At 42.1% G+C, this 21461-nt stretch overlaps 1 protein-coding gene across 2 annotated transcripts in view; it reads left to right on the forward strand.

The window, feature by feature from the left end:
• Nucleotides 1-415: 415 nt before the first annotated feature.
• Nucleotides 416-21461, forward strand: part of LOC149238591 (Mitochondrial glycoprotein family protein) — a 47427-nt gene continuing 26381 nt past the window's right edge. Inside the window, exons 1-3 of one of the 2 annotated variants that reach the window (XM_089373097.1) lie at nucleotides 416-775; nucleotides 876-1210; nucleotides 2990-3086. In XM_089373097.1, the coding sequence (XP_089229223.1) occupies nucleotides 512-775; nucleotides 876-1210; nucleotides 2990-3086 (696 nt within the window). In that variant the 5' untranslated portion in view covers nucleotides 416-511. The remainder of the gene's footprint in view (nucleotides 776-875; nucleotides 1211-2989; nucleotides 3087-21461) is intronic. The other variant, XM_089373096.1, reaches the window with a different exon arrangement.

Below are 21461 nucleotides of genomic sequence, written 5' to 3' on the forward strand. Positions count from 1 at the left end.
TAAATCTCAACCTAATTTATATATACTTTAAAAATATTCTATAAAAATTAAATCCTTACCATACACTTAATAATTTTTAATAATTAAATTAAACTTTTAAAATTTTTATCCCAAAATAAAAATCCCTATCAACATTTATTTACATACCCATCACAATACAACTTATATATTAAAAATTATATAGTATCTCACACAACTACTCAATTACACATCCTGACCTCTTAACCATTAACCACCATAATAATAAAAAATAGAAAATTATATACACTTTTTGATATTCACTATTATATTTAAATTCAACATTAAACGCATTTACCCAAACAGAGCTGCATCTTTACCCCCTGCAACATTTTACAAATCTTTTTAAGAAAAACCCAAACGAAACATTAATCTCTACCGCCTGAAACATTTAACAAATATTTTTATGGTAATTTCCACCGCAAATGGTTAAAAATTAAACAGTCACGCACTTCTTCTACTTCTCGGCACACAAAAATAGCTGCAAAAGAAAATGAAAATAAGGATGATGAAGAAGAAGGCCATCCAATTATTGTTGTGGTCAGGAGTTGGGAAGTGCAGAGGAATTGCAACATCCTTCACTTCAAATCCAAAGGCAATACAAACATGGCCAGCATTGTCATCAAATTTCTTCACACATTACAAGAAAAACATCAGCACTTTCGCAACCAATAAACGAGCAGAAGCAGGGGATCAATTTCTGCTTCAAGTGTTGCAATCCGAGATCGTTTACGAGGCATCCCGTCAAATTGGATGGGTAAGTGTAGTTTACATCTCCCCCAACATAGAGAGAAAACCCCCTGAATAAATATTATAGATTGATTTGTGAGCAGGCTTTGGTGGATGAATGAACGCAGGAAGAGGGGGCCGATAGGAGGTTATTAGGGCCCTTTGTTTTGGATTGGGACGCGCCCGACTCGCAGGACGTGGTTTTGCGGAGATCGTATGAGCAGGAGGAAATCGCCATAACTGCATTGCTTGATTCCAATTCTTCTGAGGAGAACGACGCAGGTGAAATTTTTCCCAGGGCCGTGTTGATGAAAGTCTGCATTACAAAGCCTGGGACCACTTCACTTCTCCACTTCGATTGCCGCTTGCAAGGTTACGGGAATGACGCTGTAATCAATCTCGTCTCCTACCATCCGTCGACCCAGTCTTTGCATCCTTCAAAATACCGGGGTCCGGCATTCTGGTACGCCTTCATTCCTTGATCGAAATTTAAGGTTCATGGTTTAAGGTTTGGAGTTTAAGGTGCGGGTACTCATACCAGTTCCAACTTCCGCATATAATAATATAAGACACTCGGCTAGAAATTGATAGTCATTCCATTAGTCTTCATTCTGCTTTTGGGTCACCAATCTAGGAATAATTTCCAGAATTGATCCCATGGTCCGATACAGCAAGTCCTATTTGTTCTCAGAAGATTCTTAAAACAGTTGATATTTTCTCCTAGGGAATCTTCTTCCATTTCCAGGTGTCATTTTCAAGATGGCATTGGTGTTTTTTCATTTGTAAGGTATTTCTAAGAAAGCATTTGGTTTCTCGATTTCGGTCTCTATTTTTCTTCCTTCCTGTTGCTGTTTGCGTTGAACTCTCTCGACTAGAGCTCATTTTTCTTTCTTCTTATTGCTGATTGCCTCAAACTCTCTAGACTAGAGTTCTGTTTTACCTAACATCTTGTCTGTAGCTCCCATTTCAATCATTGCCTTGTCTTGGTTTGCCAAACCGAACTCCAGTTCATTTCTTCCACTTCTGACTGCTTGCAATTTTCTTTAGTCCACTCTTTTAGTTCTTTTTCAGATTTTATTACTTACTTCGCTTTTGACAAATCTAGACATGGCAGATTCTAACAGTTGTTCCTTTGCCCAATTGAATGGTTTATTTTTTCAGTTAGCAATGAAGCAGCTTGCTACAAGCTACTGAATTCTAATAGAAGAAAAACACAGCAGTAAACAAGGCCTAACCTCATTTCTAGCAAAGTGAAATTGCTTTTATTTTCACTCGAACAGCAACCCCCCTCAAAAACTTGAACACGATGTACACAGACCCGAAACATAAAACACTACAAAGTATCATTCACATGGAAACAAATATCAAAAAACCACACAGGAATTTGGGGTATTGCCTGAATAGTAATGGGGGAACTGCAGAGCTTTATAAAGCTGAAAAATATGGATAAAGACGATCAATATATGTGGCTTGAAATCTGGGACAGCCGCTCTATCATCTTCACGGTAGCATGTTACTTTGTTCCAACAAAAATCAAAATTCCACAAAAATAATTGTCGATGTTTGTAGCGTCGGGCTGGTATTTATGCACAGGGTTTGTCTAAACGTGCAGAAGTTGCTTAATTGACCCTTAATCTTAGCAATTACTTTAACTATTAAAGTAATTGACTTTTATAAGATAAAGTGAGTTAATCTAATGAGATGCAAAGGTTATTTACATAGTAAATTAGATGATTCTCAATCGTTGATCTCAAGTGATGTTGAAATCTGATCTCAAGTGATGTTGAGATCTAATCTCGATCTCAATTTTCAATCACTTTGGAGATTATGGTTGCGGAATTGTTCAATAACTCAAAATTATAAAAGAAAGGCTAGGCTAAGGGAGAAGACACATCTTTGAACACAAAACAGTGTGAGATAGTGAAATCTCAGTGATTGGTTGAAGAAGGATTTCATCCAACTGTGCAGGGTTCAAGGAAGAGTGCAATGGGCAACAAGGGAATAATCTAGATCAACCAGCAGATTGAAGGATAGCTCAAGGGTTTGATCAGTTGGATCATTTCCAGGTTTATTGCCGTATTTGTGTTTTTCATTAGAAGGCCATTATTCTAGGAACAGAGCTCCTTGTATACTGTAGATTATCATTGTTAATGAAATAGTAAATATTGAAGGTGTGTTGTTCCTGTTATTGGTTTCCCTTATGATGCGGTTAGGATCGACTTCCAAGGTTGGTGATTGCCAGGTCACAGGAGCGATATTACACCATCCATGGGCTTAAAGAGTTGTTGGAGGATTTTATGGGGTCGGACAGGGTTCGCTTTTTGTATTTCATCATCAAGGTTAGTTCCACACAATTTATTCTTGGTTCCATTGCATTCTGACTATTCCCATAAAATGAGGTTATTTTCAGTATATTTTAATTATATACACTAAGGTGTTGTTGGGAGCAGTTTATTTGGAGAAACACCTTACCATAATAGCTCGTTGGAACCAGAATGAAGAGATCTACAAGATGGGATGATGAAAAGTGGCTTTCAGTGGCCAAAGAAAACATGGAGGCAGGATAATCATCTTCCCAGGATTAAAAGTGACTTTAATTAATCACTTATTAAATAAAAAGTGGTATATTGCTTAATTAGAGAAAAGGGCTAGAAAGGTAAAAATGACTTCAAATAAAATAAAAAGACTCATTTAAAAGGAGAGGCTTCTAGAATGGAATTAAAATAATAAAATAAGGTGCTTCTAGAAGGTTGAAGAAGAAATCCGTAAAGTCTTTAAAAGAGGGGAAAAGCAAGTCATTTGCATCATCAGAGATTTGGAGTATTTTCTTGTTGAAGAGGCTTTGGGAACCTGGTTATCAACTTTAGAAGCCTCAGGACGAAAACCCTTCGGTATTCTTGTGTATGTTGGATGAAACCCCAACTCACTATTGAGGAGGTTTCACCCAGGAATCTCATAGAGCTTCATCAACATCATTTGTGAGCAGATCTGTACATTAGAGTGGGGATCACTGGTCTCCATTTTGGGCATCATTTCCATGTAATCTTGTATTTAGTAAAATAAATAAAGCTAAGTTTTGCTCCATATGCTTCATGCTTATTTTGAGTTGCAGTTTTTGGATTTACATTGCAAATTTTATTTGTTGTATCGTGTAATTTAATTGGGTTTTCAAATAAAAAATTTATGGTTTGATTTTCGGAAGTAAAGTTCTAGGAAAAATATGTCAAATTAATATTCGGAACATCATAGTGGTTTTAGAGCTGTGCATCCTGCCAACCCGAGTGTTTTTATTGCAGAACAATACAGTGGCCAAGGAGATTATTGTGTTGACAAATTGAGTGGCAAAGGAGATCGATCCAGGCATTCCAAAGCTTTGAAGCTGATTTTTCCAGTGTGAGGGTTTTAAGAGGCTAATCAAACCCTTCCCTTCAATAATTCGTGAACCCAAAAGAAATATTGCCACATATCGAATCCATATTGGGGCCGACTTTTGTTAAAATTATTAGGTTGGTTTTATTAGTATTTACAACAATTGAGTTCATGGCAGCAAGGGCCGAAAAACCGAATTTCTTGGGGATCAAATTATTCCTGGAAGATCCCTGTCAGCAAGGACCGACCCGTCCTCTGTGAAGATAGTCGCTCAGTGGAAAGATATTATTGGTGTGTAGGCCATAGTTTTCCATATGTGGAGGCCAACATGTAACGAAGGAGCAATGCCATAGAGCTGATGCTTGAATGGTCTGTGATACCAACGCATGAATTTGTTAATTGAAGTTAGAGATGGAAGGGTTCTGCTAAATTTAGAAGTGAGCTAAATTTAGCAGTGGAACCCACAAGTGAAGCTAAGGTGCAGTAATACTTTCACTTAATTTTGACTTATGAAAATTCTAATTTTCCTATAGTCAAAAAGTAAATCAATCTCAACAGTTTGACTTGAGTTAATGGGCTAGTTCAACTTGAGTTGATAGGCCAATTTGATTTCATAAAAAGGTAATGGTGCAGACTTGGCTATCATCATTATGCACTAGAGACTTGTGTCTTTTAGCTCAACAAGAAGAGGTTCTAGTTTAACATGCTAGGGCAGAGAGATAGAGGCTGAATATCCTCAGCGATTTCTTCAACAGCGTGCTCACTTTCCAAGGCCGAGGCAGTGTACGCAGGAAGGCCGAATAGCATGTACAAGTTCGTACAACTGCGCATGCAGAGGCCAAATTGGTTAGAAAGACACAAAATATAGTGTTGAGTGACAACGAATTGAAGGGGGATTTTTCCAAGTATTTGTAATCAATTTTCTGAGATTTTAATTTTTTACTGAGCAGAATAATAATAGAACACACAAGTTGTCTGGTTTTCCCCAATTGGGGTTTCCTAGGTAAATTCTGGTGTATTGTTTATTGTGTGCTCGTGAATTTATTTTCCGCAGCGATTATTTGTTAGAATACTTAGCATATTTAGTAAAAGTGTTCGGAGTTCAGTTTGCAGTTTCTTCATCGCAAGTTTTTTATTAAGTTAGCAGCTCGGTATTAGAAAGCTAACATGGTATTAGAGCGGGTCTCTGATTGAAGACCAAAAAGCGTATTATTTTCCTCAAGAGCAAGTAAAAGACGCAGGAAAGGGGACACAATTCCCTTCAGGGTTGTGCTAGGGTTTCTGGCTGTGTGACCATGGCATAATCTGTGCAGGGGTTTTTCAAGCAAGCTCTGCGCAAGGGTTTCCGATCAGTTCGAACTTGTAGAATGGCGTATTAGGGGTTGAGATTTGAGGTCCGCCTTGAAGGGGCCTCAAATTTTTGTTCTTGGAGGAGAGGATTGGTGTAATGTTGGAGGAGCAAGGAGTTTGGGAGTTTGTGGATAGTCCACCAACCCAACCACAAGACGCTCAACAGCTGGCCTAGCACAATAAGAAGGACGCAAAGGCTAGAAAAATAATTCTTGAAGGAGTCAAGGATCACATCATACCTCACCTTTTTGGAAAGAAGACAACTCAAGCCATGTGGACAACTATCTTAGGGTTGTATCAAGGTTCGAGTGAGGCCAGGAAACTGGTACTCAGAGATAAACTCAGAAATATCAAGATGACCAAGTCTGAGTCAATGATTTCATACCTTACCAGATTCACCCAAGTGAGGGACAAATTAACTGGAGTTGGGGAGATAGTGTCAGACAGAGACCTTGTCAGTTTTGTACTATTGGGCTTTCCCAAGTCATGGGAAAACTTCATTAATGTAGCGAGTGGTAGAGAAAAGCTTCCAGATAAGGAGCGACTATGGAGTGATTGTGTGCAAGAGGAGATTCAGAAGCAAGCTAAATTTGGGTCTCATGCGAAGACTGGGGAAGAGTAAGACTTCGCCCTAGCTAGCAAAGGGGGAAAGGCCAAGGGTAAGAAAAATCCAGGAGGGGCTGAGTCTAGTTTAGGAGGCAAGAAGAAGAAAGATATCAATAAAGTGAAGTGCTTTTATTGTCATCAGTTTGGGCATTATTCCACCAAGTTTCCAAATAGGAAGAAGGGATCCAAGAAGGATCACGTGGCAGCATCAATAGAGGTAGAGGAGTTCACTTCTCAATTTGAGGAGTTTTTGCTTATAGCTTGCATAACAATCTTAGTGGCCAACAACACGTGGTATATTGACGACGGGGCATCCTGTCATATGATCGGGAACAAGGGATATTTCAGCCAGTTGACAGAGAAGGATATGCGGTTTCATATAGAGAGGGGAGATGATGACAGGTACCTAGCACAGGGCGTGGGCACTGTTAAGTTTGAGAGGGAGTCTAGAAATCCTCTCTGCCATAGAGATGTCATCTATGTCTCAGGGTTGAAGAAAAACCTTGTATTAGTCTCAACCTTGGAAAACAAAGTTATGGGGTTATCTTCAGCAGAGGAAAGGCTTTCTTTAAGTCCTTAAATTTTGGAGCCATGAAGCATATTGGAGTTAGGGTGAAGGACCTATACAGGTTACGGTTTGAGACAGAAGCGACCTTGAGCATCAGAGAGATCAATGTGCATAGATGTGACCTTGGGGAGCTTTGGCATAGGCATATGGGTCACTTACACCATGGAGCGCTAAAGATTTTGAGAGAGATTGCCACAATGCAGTGTAGATCAACATGATGTGTGCAAGGGTTGCACACTTAGAAAGTATGCCAAGACATCCTTTTCTAGCAGAGACATCAGGGCCAAGAGCATCTTGGAGCTGGTACATTTAGTTGTATGTATACTATTTTCTTCTCCATCCTTGATGGGATACATATATTATGTCACCTTCATTGATGGACACTCGAGAAATACTTGAATATTCTTCATGAAGAAGAAAGATCAGGTCTTCTCGAAGTTTGTGGAGTTCAAGAACTTGGTGGAGAACCAAATTGGTAGGAGGATTAAGGCGTTGAGTTCAAACAATGGTGGGGAGTACATCTCCAACGCTTTCAGGGACTTGTGTGCTAAGGAGGGTATCAGGAGAGAGCTCACCGCACCTCATGACCCTCAACAAAATGGGATTGCTGAGCATAAGAACCAGAGCATTGTTGGAGTGGCTAGGGCTATGTTGCATGACCTGGGGCTACCTATGTTTCTTTGGGCAGAGGCATGAAATACTACAGTCTTTTTCCAGAACAGGAGTCCACACAAGGTGCTAGGCAGAGTCATAACAGAGGAGTCTTTCATAGGCAAGAAGCTCATTGTGTCTCACTTTCGGATCTTTGGAATCCTTGTTTATTGCCGTATGTCTTTTGATAATTGGAAGAATTTGGAACCCACGACAGAGAAGGGCATTTTCGTGGGCTACAACGAGACATCTAAGGCATACAGGGTGTATATTCTAGCACTCAGGAAGACAGTGATCAGACGTGATGTGAAGTTCAAGGAAGAAAGGGCTCTCAGGAAGTCCTTGGAGTGTGAGCAGGGTGCAGCATAGGAGGAGTAGCAAGCTCCCAAGTAGGAGGCTCAACCAGTTTCTCAGGCTTCATCATAGCCAATTTTTGGGCAGGTCGACCAACACGTTGTTGAGGAGAAAGCACAAGAGTAAGATGAGAGAGTAGACTTAGAGGGGTCCACTTAGGATGAACTAGGTAGGCAAATCAGTTGATTAGGGAGGCTTAGGAGAGAGTTGGAGCCCCCAACTCCACATTCAGACAGAGTAAACAACCACAAAGATATACGGGGTACATGGCACTTATGACTGAGGTGATAGACTCAAAGCCTTCTTGTTATAAGGAGGCAACTTCTCAGCAGGTATGGCGAGATGCCATGGTGGAGGAGTATTCCTCTATCATGCAGAATGACATCTGGGAGATTGTGCCAAGACCAGTTGGCAAGTCAGTGGTTGGTTCACATTGGCTGTACAAGCATGCCACTGAAGTTGATGGGAGTGTGGAGAAGTGTAAGGCTAGATTCGTGGCCAAAGGGTTCTCTTAGGTTGAAGGGATAGACTATGATGAGACGTTCGCACCAGTGGCCCGATATTCGTCCATTAGGACTATTCTAGTGATTGCAGCGTAGATGGGGTGGAAGATCCACCAAATGGACGTGAAGATTGCCTTCCTTAACGGAGTTGTTGAGGAAGAGATATATGTTGAGCAACCTGAGGGGTTTGAGACTTTCAGCAGAGACACACATGTTTGCAGGTTGAAGAGAGCTCTTTATGGGCTCAAGTAGGCACCGAGGGCATGGTATGCCCGAATAGACAACTACCTTCTTGGTTTGGGCTTCACCAAGAGTGAAGCTGACCCTAACCTATACTATATTGTGGTTGAGGGCCAACCTCTCATTCTTGTGTTATATGTTGATGATTTGATATTGACAAGGGACGAGGAGTTCATTCCTGATTGTAAGAGAGATCTTGTTGAAGAGTTTGCGATGAAGGATATGGGGCTTATGCACTATTTCCTTGGATTGGAGGTTTGGTAGGGTGATGGGAAGATATTCTTGGGACAGGGCAAGTATGTGTAGGAGATTCTCAAGAGATTCCACATGTAGGATTGCAGGACCATGACCCGCCTCTAGTCACAAAATGGAGGAAGGTGGATGCTACTAGAGGTGAGCGAGTGGAGTGGATCCCACTCTTTATAGGTAGCTCATAGGGTCATGATGTATCTTGTGAACATACGACCAAACATTTGCTTTGCAATTAACCAGTTGAGTCAGTTTATGGCTGAGTTGACCAGAGTGTATTGGGTTGCTGCTAAGCACGTGTTTAGGTATCTCAGGTGCACAACGAATTATGGGTTGTTGTACATGTAGGTTGAGGGAGTGAGTCTTCAGGGATTCATAGATGCTGATTGGGCACGGGGTTCAGTAGACACGAAGAGCACTTTAGGTTGTGCTTTCAATGTTGGGTCAATAGTTGTTTCCTGGTTCAACAGGAAGCAAATATTAGTGGCATTGAGCTCAGCTAAGGCCAAGTACATGGCTGCCAGCTTGGCAGCTTGCGAGGCTATTTGGTTGAGGAAGCTACTTGTCGAGTTGTTCAGTCAGAGGTTGGAGCCCATAGTCATAAACTGTGATAATCAGAGTTGCATCAAGCTCTCTGAAAATCCAGTGTTTCATGACTGCTCCAAGCACATTGAGATTAGGTACCACCATATCAAAGATTGTGTTCAAAGGGGTAAAGTCAGACTTCAGCATGCTCCTATAGAGGAGCAAACAATGGATATCTTGACCAAGGCATTGGCAAGAGACAGATTCGTCTACTTCAGAGATAAACTGGGTGTAGTACAAAACACCTTCCTCTCTAAGAGGGAGTGTTAATTGAAGTTAGAGATGGAAGGGTTTTGCTAAATTTAGAAGTGCGCTAAATTTGGCAGTGGAATCCACAAGTGAAGCTAAGGCGCAATTATACTTTCACTTAATTTTGACTTAGGAAAATTCTAATTTTCCTATAGTCAAAAAGTAAATCGATCTTAGTAGTTTGACTTGAGTTAATGGGCCAGTTCAACTTGAGTTAATTTTTTGAGATAATGGGCCAGTTCGATTTTATAAAAAGGGAAGGGCGCAGACTTGGCTAACATCGTTATGCACTAGAGACTTGTGTGTTTTAGCTCATAAACAAGAGGTTCCAGTTCAACATGCTAAGGCAGAGAGATAAAGGCCAAATAGCCTCGACGATTTATTCAGCAGTGTGCTCACTTTCCAAGGCCAAGTTAGCCTGCACAAGAAGGTTGAATAGCCTGTATGAGTCCGTATAGCTGCGTATGTAGAGGCTGAGTTGGTTAGAAAGGCGCAAAATAGTGTTGAGATACAACAAATTGAAGGGGATTTTTTCCCAGTATTTGTAACCAATTTTCTGAGATTTTTTCTGAGCAGAATAATAATAGAACCCAAAAGTTGGCAGGTTTTCTGGGTAAATTCTGATGTATTGTTTATTGTGTGCTTGTGTCTTCGTGAATTTATTTTCCGTTGCTATTATTTGTTAGAAAACTCATCATATTTATTAAAAGTGTTTGGAGTTCAGTTTGCAATTTCTTCATTGCAGAATTTTTATTAAATTAGTAGCTAGCTATTAGAAAGCCAACATAATTAGTGTAGTACGATTGAACAAACACACCCGTGTGATAAAGCAAGGGAGTTGGTTTTTATTGTAGAGCCAATAAAGGTGTGCGCACTGCAAACAATGGTTAAAAGGGGGGATTTCTATGACAATTTTCTTGGAGCATAGTAGTGATTGGGAAAGAAATTGATCTGAGCAGAGGTTCGATTTTGAAGAATGCTAATCGTTGTGATTGCTGGGCATATATTATTGTTGTAGTAGCCGCGGGGGACAAAGTCATATCTAGTATGACGGAATATGTAATTTCTAGATTGAGAATCAATCCAAATTTGGTTATGCTATGACGATATTGAGCTTCTTAATTTAGGTGGAGTCACATCCTTATCACCATGTTCAAAGCTGCATTCGGGGGTAGAGTTTACAATCGAACCAGGGCCAATTGGCTGCATTTTAAAGTCAAGATCGATTGGAATTGTAGGGGGTGAAATTTAATTTTCGAAGGCTGTGATCGTTGGTCGATATAGAGTTGTATGTAGAGTTTTAGGCAATGCGTGGCAACCTGAGCGATGGTGCGATCTGGTTAATGCATTGACCAAATGTGTATGGAGGCTATTCGACTTGGTTCCTGCGTTGGATGGAGCATTTTGTTGGTACCTAAACGATCATTCTCGCGGGGCTACCAGAGTTGTGTACCAGTGGCTTGATTCTTGAATGTTTTGAGTGCGCCTGTCGCTGATCGTAGCAGAGGCCTGTGTAAGGATTGGATCGATGGCATATTCAAATAGAGGTTATGAACCTGTAGTAGAGCGTTATACGATTTGAATGATGTTGCTGTGGATCGATTTGAGATATTATATGCCGAGATCATTGAGGCAAAGAGTTAAAGCGTGTAGATGAAGTTGCTGAGTGTGTCAGTGTCATGGAGGAGTAATTGGAATGTAGTGTGTGAATTTGCTGTGCTCAGGAGACAAAGCATATTATATAGTGCATACGAACGCTGAGTAGACACTCTGCGATTCGTATTAGCGCGTTGGGTAACTAGTTTCGGCTGTGCGATGCATTTATCTGAGATGGGCCAATGAGCGATGGAGTATCTTGTTCGTGTAAAGTGACACACCAGGTTCTATATTGGCATTTTGTAAATTTTATTGAATTTGCAATCTTGTTTTTGGTCTATTATCTTAATTAACATGAAACAATAGTCTACATAATGGAAAAAAACAGAGAATTGTTTGGCTTGGTTGAACTGCGGGTGTAATGTCTTGATCCAAGCTTTTGGAGGGACAACCATGAGGTTGAGCTCAGGATTTAGACAGAGTTGTGTCACAGTCTATCTGTTGGTAGTTTGAACTGTTATTACACATGCATGAGCCTTGTGTTGTCATGTCTTTAAAGTAGAGATACTGGATGTATGTATATGGCCAAGTGCTTAAGTGTTAGAGTATATTGATGATGTATATGCTGCTATTGTCTTGTATGTTGCTGAAGCATTCATGAGCTGGGGGTCTAGTGTCATTCCCCTTCTTGGGGTAGGGGGTACGTGTAGGAAAGGGTGCTTATGTCTTGGGGATGCCCATTGTAAATCTCTGGCACACATAACTACTTCCTGCAGCATGGAGGGTCTGCGTGACTTCACCAGTCCATGCAGGGGCTCCAGTAAGCCCTATATGAAGGTGTATGCCCTTCGAGCATCTGATAGGTTCGACACCATCATTGAAACTCTCAGGAACTCCGATATGTACTGTTTTGGGTTGCCTGTTTGTCGGAGTTGGGTTAGCTCCCTGAAGTGAGCCTTTGGGTCCCTTTGGTCAAAGCACTCCACCACCCTCTTGGTGAAATCCTCATACAAAGTCACATTGGCATGCCCCAAGGTGGCCAAGACATGAAACAACCAGTCATGGGCTTCCCCCTCGATGTGCAGCGTGGCCATCTTGATGGCTTCCAACCCCGTCATCTGGTTAAGATGGAAATAACTGTCCATCTTCTCAACCCAAGCCCGAGCAGTGCACTTGGTAGTGCCATTGTACATGGGGAAGTACATCCTCCCTATCGTCCTCTGCAACTCATAGCTCTATGTGCCCTGTCCTCCATAACCCTTGCTCTTCTCATTCTGCTTGAGCTTGCAGAAATCTCTGAAAGAGAGTGCTTCCCTGAAGTCTGCACCCATGGACTGCCATTCTCTGAAGTGTTCTCCCATCTGTGAAGGGTCTTCGGCCCCTGCTGGTTCAGCCTGTGCCAAAGGCATGAAAGAGGGCAGTGTAGCTCGAGTTGGCCCACTCGCTGATGGAGGTTGTGTTGCGGGTGAAGGATGGTTGAATTGTTGAGAGGCCCCTGAAGTCTCCCCAAATAGGAATCCCCTAGGAGTGGTTCTCTCCCGGTTTTGCATTTTAATCTCTTCTAACATTTCCTTCTACCCCTTTGCTAGATCATTCAGAGCCTTCAAGAGGCTATCAAAGGCCATCTCCTCCCTACTCTTGGGCTCTCCCATGTCTTCCTCTACTACTACTGCCTTTCCCCTATCCTCAGTGTCTGGAGTGATCTCCAACTCTCTTTCTCTGCTTCGGTACCTCTGCCTCCTATATGTAATATTCTGCTGGTCCCCTTCTCTCATAGGAGAAACTCCCCACGACTGAGCCAAGATCTGGGCTCTGATACCATTGTAATGTTCCTAACTAGGAAATTCAGTGATAAACAAAGCAAACAGACAAACCAACAATCAGAAATGAGATGCAATCACCAAACACCCATGAAAACGCTGGAAATAGAGAACTTCTGAGCCATTTTATTAAATCATCATGGGGCAAATACAACAATGAATGGAATGGTGCACTTGGGCTTGTCTCCAAGGACAAGCATGACAAAACCCAGGTGAGAAAATGATGATCTGAGGGCTGCCCAACTGTTGCTCCAAAACTGATCCATGCTGCCCAGAAAACAACGTTGTCTGCTGGAAAGGAAGTGTTAGAACCACTACTTCCCTTGCTCAGAAAATTATGAAACTTCAGCTCCCGGTTCAGCCAAAACCCACCAAAACCTAGGAAGGGTTTGGCCTAATTCAGATCCCTGAAATTCGACCTCCAAGGAGTCTATCCTCCTGCTCAAACTGGCAAACTCGATGTGTCTAAATGATGCTGGGAAAGCTCTCCAAAACTGCCCCAAATCACCGAGATGCTATCCCATATGAATTTCCAACCTTCCCTGATGTGATCCCAATGTTGTGGCTCTCTCCCTCAATGTCCACGTGATGCACAGTCTGGCCCTTTGCGAAATCCTCCAAGGTTGAGTTTTGAATTGCCCAAATGCTGCACCCACCGGCTCCCAATCTCCTCCCCAAGGCTGTAAAAATTTCTCATTTCCTACCCCGGTTTTCAGTTTCACCTTATTTCTCCAAAATAGTTAAATGCCCTTTCCCATATCCATACATTCAACAACTGAAAAATAAATTTTGCTGAAAACACAAATTCTGGAAAAATTACAGAATGCTGGAAAATGCAGAAATAAAAATCAGCACATACAAACAACCATTCAACACATTTAAACACAGTGATTTTTGGTCAAGGTGACCCTGGAAAAACCCCTACAACTCTTGGGGAAAACCAATTCGAAAGCTCCTTCTTATTTCTGGAAAATGTTTTTTTTTTACAGTGAGAGAAAATATTCAGCAAAAATCAGCAAGCAAACTTTTACAACTTATCTTGTTTTCCTTGCCTCACATCCAACTGGAAAAACTTGCAAACAGCAAAACTGAACAACAATAAATGCTATATGTCCTCCTCGATTTTTGTGCCAAATTTCAGCCTTAAATGTTGCTGTACGACCTGCCTAGAAAAGCGTGCAAGCTGCCATAAATACGCTGTACGGATTTCCTCGATTTGCGTGCAAAAAAAACCAGCAGTACAGCTGTACAGATTTGCTAAAATGCTGCCTTCGAATGTGTGCCAAGCTACTGCCTCCTTCTCCTCCCTGTCCAGAAATCTCCCTTGCTCTCTTGCTCTCCTTCTCTCAATCTGCTCATGAAAGAATGAATGACCTTTTCCTCCTTTAATCTAACCCTAAGTGACTTTTTGGGAATCCCTAAATCCAATGGCTAAAATAGATTGAGATCTAGGGCTGAGATTAAATACTCATTTAAATCTCACTTTCTATTTTTTAATTCACCTCACTTTAATAAAGACCCACTTAGTCATTTATTTCCAAAGTCACTTTTCCTTTCTAATTTTACATTGACTTTATTAAAGTCACTTTAAAATTAGACTTTAGTAACTTTATCACTTAAAGTCACTTTTAAATTAGATTTGACTTTATAAAAATTATAAATTCACTTTAGGAGAAAAATTAAATTATTTTGGACACTTTTCCCTAGACCAAAGATCAAAGCCTTAGGGAACCACCTGTCCTCCGGTACCAAATTTCAACACTCCCTCTTACCGAGGAAGGTGTTTCTCACCACACCCATCTTGTCTCTGAAGTATTCATGCTTGCCCCGTGGTAAGGCTTTGGTAAGAATATCTGCAACCTGCTCATCAGTGGGAATATATTCAAGCTTCACAGCGCCCTTCTGAACACAACCTCTGATGAAATGATATTTGATCTCGATATGCTTTGACCTGTTATGAAATACTTGATTCTCCGTGAGTTCAATGCAACTCTGATTATCACAGTAAATCACTGAAGGTCTCAACGGCTGACCAAATAAGCCAAACAACATCTTGCGAAGCCAGATGGCCTCACAACTAGCTAGACTGGCTGCCATATACTCTGCTTCCGCTGAACTTAATGCTACTGACTGCTGCTTCTAGCTGAACCATGACACTACTGCCGAACCCAACCCAAAACAACACCCTGAAGTGCTCTTCCTATCAGGAGCACAACCTGCCCAATTAGAATCAGTATAACCTACCAATCTCACTCCATCCCCCTGCCTGTAGTCCAGACCATAATCCACTGTCCCCTGCAAGTACCGCAAAATGTGTTTTGTAGCCACCCAGTGAACCTTCCTGGGCTCACACATAAACTGACTCATCGTGTTGACTGCAAAACAAATATCTGGTCTAGTGTTGACCGAATACATCAAGGAACCAATCAGTTGCCTGTACAATGTGGGATCCACCAACTCGGAATCCGAAGCATGAAGCTTCTTCCAGTTGGTGATCATTGGTGTCGACATGGGTTTACAATCCTCCATGTGGAATCTGCCAAGGATGTCCACAATATACTTCCCCTACCCCAGGAAGAAATGCCCCTCCTCCTGCCACACCACCAAACCCAAAAAGTAATGCATCAAGCCGATATCCTTCATCTCAAACTCCGCCGCAAGATCTCTCTTCCAGTGCTCTATGAGTCTCTCTGCACTTGTAATGACCAAGTCATCCACATACAACACCAGAATGAGAGGCTCCTCACCTATCACAATATAGTAAAGGTTCGGATTTGCCTCACTCTTTGTGAAACCCATCCCCTGCAAGTACGTATCTATCCTGGAGTACCAAGCTCTGGGAGCTTACTTCAGGCCATAAAGGGCCTTCTTCAGTCTGCACACATGGGACTCCTTCCCATGCACCTCAAAGCCCTGTGGCTGCTCAATGTACACCTCCTCTTGTATGAAGTCATTGAGAAATGCAGTCTTCACATCCATCTGGTGGATCTTCCAACTCATCTCTGCTGCTATCGATATAATGGAGCAGATCGAAGTATATCGAGCCATGGGAGCGAAGGTCTCCTCATAATCAACTCCCTCTAGCCACAAACCTCGCTTGAATTTCTCAATACTGCCATCTGCAGCATGCTTTACCTTGTAAAGCCATTTGGAAGTAACCACAGATTTGCCCTCAGGCCTCGGCACCACCTCCCAAACATCATTCTTCATGATAGAAAAATACTCCTCCTGTATGGCCTCTCTCCAGACCTGCTGGCTAGCTGCCTCCTCATAGCTAGAAGGCTCAGAGTAAAGGATGCTGGTAGTCATTGCCATATAACTACAAAACCTCTCAAGTGGTCTACTCTCTGTGACTGGCCTCTTAGGCTCAGCAACAGATGTGGCATCTCTCAAGGTGTTCTGAAGCCACTTGGGCTTCCTCTTCCCTGAGCGTACTTCTCCCATTGGAGAATGAAACTCCTCCTCCTCATCATCATCAGGAGCCTGAACTCCTGACTGTCTGTCTGATGTCCTCCTACCTGCACTTGAACTTGTAGAAGCTGAGGTACCGTGTGAACTGTCCATCAGTGGACTCCCTAGTGAACTGCTCTGTGAACTGCTCTGCATGCTGCCCGGAGCACCACCCCTCTGGCTCGGCGAGCCACTGCTCACTGACGGACCTGACATCCTCATAGATGTACCTCCGGATCCCCCTGATCCTTGCCCACTGGATCCCTGTGACTGACTCAACTGCTGCTGAGGGTCTGGCTGATCCAGATACTCTAACTCCCGTGATCTCCTAAAGGCCCTGTCCTCCTCGAACTTCACATCCCGCCTGACAACAACTTTCCTCTGTGCAGGAATGTAAATCCGAAAGGCCTTTGAGGTCTCACTGTAGCCCACAAAGATACCCTTCTCTGCGGTGGGCTTTAGTTTGTTCCTCTTCTCCTTGGGTATGTAGGAGTATGTAATGCATCCAAAGATACGAAGATGACCAATATCAGGTTTCTTCCCAGAAAAAGCCTCCTCCGGAGTCGTGCCCCAAGGCATGATGCAAACTCCTGTTCTGCAAATAAACAGCTGTGTTGCAGGCCTCTGCCCACAAGAACAATGGCAACCCCTGATCATGTAGCATGGCTTTGTCAGCCCCTCTGATGGATCTGTTCTTCCTCTCCGCAACCCCGTTCTGCTGGGGGTTGTAAGGAACAGTGAACTCCCTCCTAATGCCTGCCTCCACACAATAATCAACAAACTCTCCAAGGGTGTACTCTCCCCCATTGTCCGACCTCAGGGACTTGATCTTCCGACCTGTCTGTGTCTCCACGAGAGCTCTAAACTCCTGAAACCGCTTGAAGACCTCACTCTTGGTCTCCAAGAAATAAATCCAAGTCCTCCTGGAGTGATCATCAATGAATAAAACATAGTACTCATATCCACTCAAGGAAACATGAGACATCCGACTGCTCACATCGGAATGAATCAAATCAAGAATCCCAGTCGCTCTGCTGTCACTGCTGGGAAAAGGGGATTTGGCAAACTTGCCCATCGCACATCCTCTGCAAGTATCAAAGTGATCAGTATTGAAATCTGGCACACCTGTAGTGATCTCCCGCAAGGTCCTCAAGGCTCCAAGATACATATGCCCCATCCTGTGGTGCCAAATCTCACACAGCTCAGAACTGTTAGCTCTGCTGTCGGTACTACTGCTCAATGCCAAAAGGGGCTGGAATGCAAACTTGTACACCTTTGCATGGCGTACACCTATCACTCTAGCTGAATCAGCTGGAGTGCCCCTGGGATACATCAACACCCTTCCTCCCCTGAACAGTACCTCATATCCTCTGTCCTCCAAAGCTGAGACGGATATGAGGTTCTTCCTCATCCCTGGCACATAAAGAACATTTGACACCTTCAAGGGAGGTTTGGACTCCCTCTGAAATGTTAGTTTCCCCACACCGATTGCTCTAACAACTCTGTCATCACCGAGTACTACCTCTATATCAGTGCCACTCTCTGAAAGCTCTGAGAAGTACTCACGGACTCTTGTCATGTGACGTGAAGCCCCACTGTCCACATACCAGATACGCGAAGATGCTCCGCTAGTCAAGGGAAAAGCATGCTCCCTCTGAACCTGTGTGGCAGGTGATCCTGCACTAGAGGACTCCAAACTCCCGGTCAAAACGATCTGCAAAGTCCTTAACCTCTGCTGAAGCTGCCATGCTCTGGTTCTTCCCCTTCTTCTTCTTCTTCTCCGGACACAACTGCATAGTGTCCCATCTTTTGACAATTCCAACACTTCACCTTGGAATAGTCCTTCTGTGCGTTACCCTGTTTACCTTTACCTGTGCCTTTGCCCCCACCATTGCTTGTGGAAGCCTGCTTCTTCCCTTTGCCTTTCTTGCCTCTTGCCAACAGTGCTACATCCTCATCCTGCTCCACTGGCTTGGCTGCCCCAAGCTGACCTTTCCTGATCTTTGTCTGAATGCAATCATTCCAAAACCTCTCCCATGTGGGAAGGGTCTCACGTGCACAAAAACCCCATCAGCAAAGTTCATCCATGAACGGGGGAGGCCATTCACTGCAATCCGCACCAACTCAGTGGGTGGAATGACCTCTCCAACTGCTGCCAACTCATCTCTCACATTAGTAATCTTTGTGAGATATCCAGTTGCACTATCATTACCTATCTTAATGGTCTTCAGCTTCTCCTTCAGGACCATTTTCCGGTTCTCATTGTTACTCTGGTAGAGATTAGACAATGTTGTCCACATCTCATGGGCATTTCTCTTTCCTCTCACATGAGGAATGCAATGGTCTTTGACTCCGTCTAAAATCAGTTTCTTACCTTTGTTCTTTTTATTATAATCAGCCAATTGAGTGGCATCAGTAGGCACAACAGCAGGGTTTTGTGTGGTATGCACCATGATGTCCCAGACTTCTGCCTCTTCAAAGATGCTCTGCATTCTCTCCTTCCAAACGCTGTAATTGGTATGTCCATCCAACCTATTCTCCACCCTCAATCCCAATGACATCCTGCTGTCCTAAAACTGAAAAATAACACTGCTGTAGTAAAGATAAAACTGTTGTTTGTAAAAAATCAGCGTGCTTGAATTTTCTGAGTGAAAAATCAGCAGGCTGTAATTTTCCTCCTTGCTGTCCCAAACTGCATTTCAACACTCAAGCTCCGATACCATGTAAAAATTTCTCATTTCCCACCCCGGTTTTCAGTTTCACCTTATTTCTCCAAAATAGTTAAATGCCCTTTCCCATATCCATACATTCAACAACTGAAAAATAAATTTTGCTGAAAACACAAATTCTGGAAAAATTACAGAATGCTGGAAAATACAGAAATAAAAATCAGCACATACAAACAGCCATTCAACACATTTAAACACAGTGATTTTTGGTCAAGGTGACCCTGGAAAAACTCCCTACAACTTTTGGGGAAAACCAGTTCGAAAGCTCCTTATTTCTGGAAAATGTTTTTTTTTTTTTTACAGTGAAAGAAAATATTCAGCAAAAATCAGCAAGCAAACTTTTACAACTTATCTCGTTTTCTGTGCCTCATAGCCAACTGGAAAAACTTGCAAACAACAAAACTGAACAACAATAAATGCTGTACGGCCTCCTCGATTTTTGTGCCAAATTTAAGCCTTAAATGCTGCTGTACGGCCTGCCTAGAAAAGCGTGCAAGTTGCCATAAATATGCTGTATGGATTTTCTCGATTTGCGTGCAGAAAAAAACCAACAGTACAGCTGTACGGATTTGCTAAAATGCTGCCTTGGAATGTGTGCCAAGTTGCTGCCTCCTCCTCCCTGTCTAGAAATCTCCCTTGCTCTCTTGCTCTCCTTCTCGCAATCTGCTCATGAAAGAATGAATGACCTTTTCCTCCTTTAATATAACCCTAAGTGACTTTTGGAGAATCCCTAAATCCAATGGCTGAAATAGATTGAGATTTAGGGCTGAGATTAAATGCTCATTTAAATCTCACTTTCTATTTTTTAATTCACCCCACTTTAATAAAGACCCACTTAGTCATTTATTTCCAAAGTCACTTTTCCTTTCTAATTTTACATTGACTTTATTAAAGTCACTTTAAAATTAGACTTTAGTAACTTTATCACTTAAAGTCACTTTTAAATTAGATTTGACTTTATAAAAATTATAAATTCACTTTAGGAGAAAAATTAAATTATTTTGGACACTTTTCCCTAGGCCAAAGATCAAAGCCTTAGGGAACCACCTGTCCTCCGGTACCAAATTTCAACAAAGGCTGGACTCCTGATATCCTCCAACTCTCCAAGTTTCTTCGGCAAGTGCTGCCCGAATGAACTCCTGCTCACAACTGTGTGTTCCCCTCTCTGTGTGGCCCAGAAATACGCACTGCTGGTTTGTGGACTTAGTGTGCTTCCTATGAATCTCCTCGATGCTCCTCAAAGTACTCTGAAAATGCCTTCCTAGGGTGGCACTCTAAGGTTGAATCTCTCGCCAGAGAGACTCGTGGCTAAATAACCAGTTGACTCGGGTAAGCAACTCGAGCAAACAGCAAGTGAATTCGATGTGCAGGTATGAATGAATGACTCAAGTGAGGAGCTCTTCCTCCTTATAACTTCGTGGGCCTCATTTCCCCCATGTGGGCCCCTCCACAAGCCATACGATTTCCCCTACAAGGCAATTCGAATTGCCCAATGCATTTTCCCACGTGGGTGGCCCCCACCTTCCACTAGCAAATTAATCCAGCCTTCATTTCTCCTAAGTCCCTAAGTCAAAATTGCTTGGGTCTTTTACTTATCAAAATTTTATACAAAATTGGGGTGAGACCAAGACTTGTTACAAATCCATTTGGGAAGGGACATGACACTTTTCCAAAAATAGAAAGTCAGGTCTAAATGATCAATGATGGTCTCGACATATGGAATCTATTTAAAAATCAATCAATCATGATTATACAAGTCGAGAATTAATATTTTTATCCTTACTAGTATTATTATTATTATGATACTATTATTTATAAAATAGTCTAAAGTCATTCACCTTTAATGGATTAATAAAAACAATTTCTCTCATGAAATAAGTAAATTAAATTGAGAATCTTTTACTTAACAAATTGAACCTCTCTCTTGGAATAAAATAGTAACTCCACACTTAAGAGAATGTAACTCTCCCTCACTAATTTAACGTATGGCAAAAGTGTAATTTCTCCTCATTAAATGCACTTGTAACTCCCTCATTCAATTCGATTTGTAACTCTCACCAAATATTCTCTCATGTCTAAGTGTAACTCTCTCTCCCCCTAATTTGAATTGTAACTCAAGACATGTGTACCTCTCTCTATTTTCTTGCGATGAGTTACACTTTTCCTAAAGTAACTCCTCCCTCATGGAATTCAATTATGCTATTATTGGCTCAAGGCATGGATCCATTTTGTAACTCCTTTCCTTTCTCATCTATTCTTGGGATGAGTTACACTTCTTCTAAAGTAACTCCTCCTTCATGGAATTCAATTCTCCTATTATTGGCTCAAGACAGGGATTCATTTTGTAACTCCTCTCCTTTCTCATCTATTTAAACAAGAATAAATGGGAGTTGAG

Source organism: Pinus tabuliformis, chromosome 8 (genome assembly GCF_031772625.1).
Source record: "Pinus tabuliformis cultivar Carrire ecotype Pingquan chromosome 8, CPIR1, whole genome shotgun sequence".
Lineage (NCBI taxonomy): Eukaryota > Viridiplantae > Streptophyta > Pinopsida > Pinales > Pinaceae > Pinus > Pinus tabuliformis.